This window comes from Carassius auratus, chromosome 2 (genome assembly GCF_003368295.1).
Source record: "Carassius auratus strain Wakin chromosome 2, ASM336829v1, whole genome shotgun sequence".
NCBI lineage: Eukaryota > Metazoa > Chordata > Actinopteri > Cypriniformes > Cyprinidae > Carassius > Carassius auratus.
Genome location: NC_039244.1, coordinates 7,081,623 through 7,088,746, shown reverse-complemented (window position 1 = coordinate 7,088,746; position 7,124 = coordinate 7,081,623). Strand labels below are relative to the sequence as shown.

At 35.4% G+C, this 7,124-nt stretch overlaps 1 protein-coding gene across 1 annotated transcript; it reads right to left on the bottom strand.

Annotated features, from left to right (window-relative positions):
* Nucleotides 1–2,244: 2,244 nt before the first annotated feature.
* Nucleotides 2,245–6,685, bottom strand: LOC113114573 (coatomer subunit epsilon). The gene is made up of 10 exons (XM_026281460.1): nucleotides 6,530–6,685; nucleotides 6,276–6,338; nucleotides 5,891–5,991; nucleotides 5,077–5,229; nucleotides 4,932–4,985; nucleotides 4,626–4,707; nucleotides 3,394–3,549; nucleotides 2,813–2,881; nucleotides 2,608–2,682; nucleotides 2,245–2,481 (listed from the first exon to the last, which is right to left on the bottom strand). Exons 1-10 carry the CDS (start codon nucleotides 6,629–6,631, stop codon nucleotides 2,434–2,436), a joined length of 903 nt encoding a protein of 300 aa, XP_026137245.1. The 5' UTR covers nucleotides 6,632–6,685; the 3' UTR covers nucleotides 2,245–2,433.
* Nucleotides 6,686–7,124: the final 439 nt, after the last annotated feature.

Below are 7,124 nucleotides of genomic sequence, written 5' to 3'. Positions count from 1 at the left end.
GACTTAATTTCTAACTTGCATTTCTATGAAAAGAGTGAGAGACTGCAGAGTGACATAATGAGACACAAAAATCACTGATAAATTTGTGTAGTCAGAAAGGAAGATTGACCATACACATTAAATGTGTACTCACTAACTTTTTCTGAAATTTGTCATCATTTAGTGCATTTATTACTTTGGTTAACTTTTTACTGTTAAACACAAACAAAAACAGCATCAATCACTGGTGCCATCATACCAGACCAACAAAATGATTTCTGCCGAATGGGAGAACTTGCAAATTTAGTTCAAGGTTCTTAGCAGGTGACAACAAGTAACTCAACCAGATGGCATCTCACCACGAGTCCTCAAACCTGTGCGAAGCAGCTGGACCCAGTCTGGACCAATATTTTGAAGAGTTCATTGACTCATCCTGAGCTTTCAGTCTGTTTCAAACAGACTACTGTCAAACTGTGGTCACTTCTGTCCTCTACTGACAGCATCATTCATGAATCCTTGGACCCTCTGCAGCTTCATACTGAACAAATAAATCAATGCATGGCACCACTTCTCCAACCTTGCAAGCGGTCCTTGAGCTGTTTATACATATACTGGGATGTGTGTACTGATTTATTGCCCACAGCTCCACCTTCAACACTATAAATATGTCAAAAGTGGTCCTAAAACTCAAAGAGCTGAGTAAATCTATCTCAAACCTGGCACTAGACTTTCCATCAGGCAGCCTCCAGATGGTCAATATAGTAAACATAATAAAAGAAGTACTTAAAATGTGACACACTTGGTCATTTAGTCATCTTTGTCTTATGATATAGAGTATGTGTGTGTTTGGTTACTTTTCCAGGTTCAGTACATAGGCTGAATCAACAGCATTTCTGGCATAATGTCGATTACCACAAAAAATAAATCTTTACTTGTCACTCATTTTGCTTAAATGTGGGTTACATTGAAACACTTACAATGGAAATGAATGGAGCCAACTCATAACCTTTTAAATACTCAGTTTTACAACTCTGTTGCCATGACAGCATATTTAGTAGGGCACATCCTATCTGTGGAGTACAAAACCCTGAGACCATATGGAAAATGTGATATTTAAAATGTGTTCTGGTCTCAGATGTTTGGACCCAGTTTTGCATTTACATCCATTAAAACGTAATTAACTACAATGAACAGGTAGTAATAATGTCTTGGGTAGAAAGGTATAGAAATCAACCTGCAAGCATTCTGAGCAAACTAAATATTGTCCTTAACAAATAAAGGATAGTCTTTTCTCTTCTCAGATCACCTGTAGTACACAGAGCTGCTGTCTCTTCTCTAAACATCAGGCTATTCACTATTCACTTATGACTGCATTTTCATTTCAGCAACCACATCATCACATTTACTGATGACACCAACATTGTTTGTATTTTCTCAGTGAAGAATGAGGCATACAAGAAGTCAGATGTCAGCAAAACAAGGGAAATTATTCACACACTATTATAGGATCAAATTACATTAGACAGTCTCATGATATGACAGATTTTTCTTTATAAACTATTATTATATAAAAGAAAAAAACAACAACAGATGTCAATTCCTTCATTGGGACAAACTGAGTCAGCACTGTGCCCACTCTTTCTGTTCTTTCTACAATTAAGATCACATTGCATTTTGAAATATTCTTTTTTGCTAAAATAAACTGTTCCTAATACTCATGCACACAAAATAAATAATATGCAATTAATTAATTAATTACATTTAGTAGCTACTTGCAGCCTGCTATGTTTAAAGTTGACAGAATGCTATATAAATGTTCTTTAAAAAATGTTTTAATAGCTTTATGAGAATGTTGGAGGGGGAAAAAATTACATAAAGATGTTATATTAATATTCCGATAACATTCTCAGCATATATTTTTTCAAGACCGTTAATCGCGAAATAACGTTTTACTCTAAGAACGTCTTAGAGTAAAAAAGAATCTATTTACAGAACATTTCCTGTGATCAGAGCCAGGAATACCATATATCACCTCCTGCTTATAATAAAGAGGAAAAAAAAGAAAAAAAAGATATATAAAACAATATTGTATAATGCTGATCATAAATCCATTCAATAAAGAAGCATGCATTGATAACGGTTTAATGTTACTCCATATTATCATCACGTATGAACTGACAAGCAGTAGCTAAACTGATTCACACAGCTTTTGCAAAAAAAAACAAAACAATTCAATCACAAAATGAATATTCATCAACACAACACTATGTTTGATAAATGTTTATTTAACCATCATACAGGAATGTTTGTATAGCTTTTGGGCATGACAAAAAGACGGAGCAAATTTCAAACATATGAATGTTATTTTGTTTAAAGGCATTAAAAAAAAAGTGTAAAGAGGAAAAATAATATTGTGTTGCATTGTAGGAGACATCAATTAAGACTGTAGTTCTTTCAGGCGCTGGGGGCATACTGCATGGCAAGCCTGTCAAATTCATTCTCCTGTGGGAACATAACAGAATCTTTATTAAATTGACCAATTTTTTTCACAGTTACTCAAATAATGCCTTCACAATGTTCTCAAAAAAGAAAAACAGAAAAAGGTGTCCCGTCACTAAATAACCTTACCTTAGTAAGATATTCCTTAATAAATGGATGTGACTTATGTGCATCTTTCAGTTGAGACATATATCGATTTGTCACCTGTGCAGAAACAAAGAAACTATGAACAGCTCTACTCTCCTTTACACAACTAATGCTTCCTCCGCATGCAGATAGTTTTAATCTTAACATCCACACTGCTTCTGAGAAGATTTAGGTTTAGAAAGTTCACCTCAGGAGGTTTGCCCAAATGCTGTGTCAACACAATGAGGTTGATGAGCGTCTCCGGGTGGCTGCTGTCCTATAGAAGACAAAGGACAAATCATGACATTTCACCACAGTTGGACCAAAACCAATTAATTGAATAATCAATATGCAGCACATCTTCATGACTTCTGCTTTCAATATCAATAGTAATTCCAGTTTTTAACCAGGCAATCAATTTGCCGCCTTGTATAGGTCAACGCATACAGAGACTAGCAGAAAAATTAAGCTCTGATTAAATATAAAAAATGTAAATGAAATTACATTTACAATAAAATAAAATGTAAATGTATGCATTTAGCAGACACTTTTATCCAAAGCGACTTACAGTGCATTCAGGCTATCAATTTTTACCTATCATGTGTTCCCGGGGAATCGAACCCCCAACGTTGCACTTGCTAATGCAATGCTCTACCACTTGAGCTACAGGAACACTGATTAAAGGCTTGAAGGTCTTGGATTCAACCAAGGAGTCAATGTATACTTGTAAAACTTTTCAAATAAGACAAAACTTTTCGCCGCTTGCTTTGCTGAAATCCAGGCTCTTACTTTGTCCAGAGCATCCTGGAGTACTGACTCAGCCTCATCCCACTTATTCTGAGCCATGTGACTTGCAGCCTGACCGTTCAGCAGCAGAAGTGTGGGCGAGTACTTGTCTGACATTTCCTGGAAGATATAGAATGCCTCCTGCAATTTCTCTCCCCCCTGTTGGTAGAAGGAAAAGAAAAAAAAACACATGCCCAGTCAATGAGAAAGAACAAAAAACAAAAAATACAAATGAGCAAAAATGGAACAAACAGTCATACCCAGCGATTTTAAAAGAAAAACAAAATCATTTCACACTGTTCAACTCACTACAAAACTGTACATGTCTAAAAAAATGTAATGCTTTAAGAAAAAATTAATTAAGTTAAATTAATTAGATATTAAATATGATTTGGTTGTAAAAGTACGAGTATTTGTATTTTGGACATCATTTACAAGCGATTTACTCACTTAACTACAAGCATCACAATTATTAAACTGCCATCTATTAGAGGGACTTCAGAACTGACATTTAGAAGTTTATTTTGAAGTGCAATGTAACAAATGTGAAAAAGTTTGAAAATAAGATTTCTACAATGCTAATGGCTTAGCCATACTTAGTATGTTCAACTGGATAAGTAAAAGTTCTACATGCCCACTCGAACACTCGTGCCAAATGCAGGAAATATGTCTTGTAAGTAGACAAGTGCTCAAGTCCCAAGACCGCAAGTTTAAGTATTGGGACAGTCTCATACTTTCTAAATCTGCATCAGAGTAAATAACTTTTCATACCAGCAGTTGACAGAAGTGTTTACTTACTTTCAAGAAAAAAAAAGAAAGAAAAAAAATGGAACCAGAAATAGATTTGCAGATATACAATCCATAAACAGAGCAGAACTTGCATACTATTTTAAATGGGAATCATGTTGATAAGTTGGTCTTCGGTTGCTTACATCACCAACGGTAAAATGAGAAGAGACTTCTCTGTATGCCCTCTTGAATTTGACATTTTTATTTTTCTTCTCATGCACTGGTTGGCTAAGCTAAACGACTCATAAGAATGATTTCTCACAACCAACGGCTCCAACTTCATTTGAACATGCTCAATTGACCAAAAAGCCACTGACGATGGTCCAACTAGTGCAAACGGTCCAGAACAAACTGCAAAAACTGGGCTGAGAGACACTCATTGATGGCCTGAAACTGGCAGGCAGCCGACTCCAAAAAAATATTTTCATGTTTACTTCAATACTCACAATTGCAAGGTTGACCCAGGCTGTAGCAAGCTGGGTCAGAGTAGCATCTTCATCTTGGTCATGCATCTTCTTTAATTCCTTTCTGTTGAGACAATGAGCAATGCAGATCAATGACAATAATATATTTAAAGCCATTAACTAAAAGCAGGTTTAATCTTATATTTATAGCTAGAAATCTGAAGTTAAGCAACATATTTTGTCAAATATATACTTTCTTGAAATAAAACATACATATGCCATTTGTACACACAACATACAAAACAAAATAATAATCATAAAAAAGAATAAATAAATAAAAACAAATACCTTGCCATATCAACTCTGTCCAACTTCAGAAGTGTCTGGACAGTCATGGACATGCTATACAAGAAACACAAAATGACAGTGAGCAACTTGCGTTAGATTAAATCAACAATTTTTTGAAACTACCAGAAAGCCTCCAGAAACTGACCACTCCAGACTTTCTCCCTGGTGCAGGGTACGTAATGCAGCATCTGTGTTCATCTCATGCAGATAGATGGAGGCTGCCATCAACAGGAAGGTTGTGTTGGAAACATCAACACTCTTGGCCATCTTTTTGTCCAGTTCTGCCACTATTGCATCCCTAAGAAAAGGAATGGGCCACGAGATTTATGAATCAATGCATAATTTTATGTTAATATGTTCACAAATGGTAAATGTCTAAGGATCCCACAACAAGTTGTATTAGCATCACTATACATACACCTTCCAACAGTTTTCCATTACTATATACAATATACTGTGTAAATAACAATACATTTTACAATACCTGTAAAAAGTGATGTTCTCTCAGTATTTTGTGTTGCTTTCCAGTAAAAACGTCTAACATTTTTTATAAAGAGATACATTTATTTAAGAAGCAAAATTAGATGTCTTGTTTTCTGAATCAAAATGAGATGGCGAATGTTGTTGTTGTTTTACTCATAGGTTCACTTAATTTTGTTCAACAAGACTTCATATCTTCAATTTGTATCTCAAGAAAAAGTATCTTGATGTTTAGATATTTTCATTGGAAAACAAAACAACATAACCAAGGAAGATTCATTTGTTTGCAGTCTATGAAACATTTAATGCCATAACTTTATGTAAGACCTTATTAAGGTCTTTTGTGGATTAGAGAATTAAGACTTTCAAAGACACACAGAAACCCTGGATTCATTTAAATACAGAACAATTCGCTAAAATACATTTAAACATTTTTAATTATAGGCTATACGTTTTTTTTTAAATAAGATTGCACAAACCTCTTGCCTTCATTGGACAGGTACTCTGCAAACATCCTGACAGCCTGCAGCTCCTCGGAGGAGCTAGACTTTATGTCATCCAATACCACACCATACTTCCTCTAAGACAGAAACCATCACTGTTAACCACCTAGATATTGATCACTTAGTTACCAGCCCTAATCAGTTTTATATAAAAATGGCATTCTTCACTGTCTTTGTTGCTCTAAAAGGAAACAGCTGTGTAGCTGTATTGACAGAGAGAGAGAGAGAGAGAATATATTGTACCTGACAGTTACATAGAAATAATATGCAGCTCAATCTAAATTTGTAACGTTATAGGGGATTATTCCGAACAACATCAAAACAACACAGCAGCAGTTTCACAACAGACTAATGAACTTACCTGAGCAATATATGCTCTGTAAAGAAAAATGTTCTTCTCAACATCCTTTTCTGGACTTGATGTCTACAACAAATATAAAACAATTAGATGTGATTGTTTGTCATTTGTTAATAACAGACTTTAAACAGGTAACTTACGTGATATATAGGAGCTATAATGTATTAGCCGCTTGCTAACAGACATACTCTAGAACCTAAAACTCTTTGAGGAAATGCTTTCGTCTCATGAACAGTATTTGTTTGCAGGACACTCACCTTTACTTTCTGGGCTTCGTTGATGCAGTGTTGATAGCTGCCGATATAAAACGCGTTTTTCACATCGAACAGCTCGTCCACTTCATTCTGCTGCGACGCCATGTTTGTGAAACGTCAACTTTGCCGACGTCACTTGGGCCACGTAGGCTTCGATGAATTCAATCCGGTTTTGTGGATGCTGTCCTCTTGTGGCACCGCTACGAATAACCAACTGCTGCTTTTTCGTTAGTTAGCATACAGAGTAAAGTATGAGGGACCGTTCAACACATTATGCGAAAGATCGATTAATCAATAAAGCTTTAGTATGTGTCTAACCAACTACTCATTGCATGGCAACAGGCAACAATGAAAACAAATGTTTATTTATTATTGAATATCTGGGCCCTGTCTTGTGTGAAAGGTACTGTATCAGAAAAATGATTCTCTCTCTTTTGATTCCCGCTCTTGTTATGGGTTGCCACAGGAAAGACAGAAAGAAAGAAAGAAAGAAAGAAAGAAAGAGTGGGGGAGTAGGCTATAATTAACTTTTTTATATAAGTTTTATTGGGTGTCCTGTCACAATAGGAAGCCTGTTTCTGCAACTGAGTAATGTTAT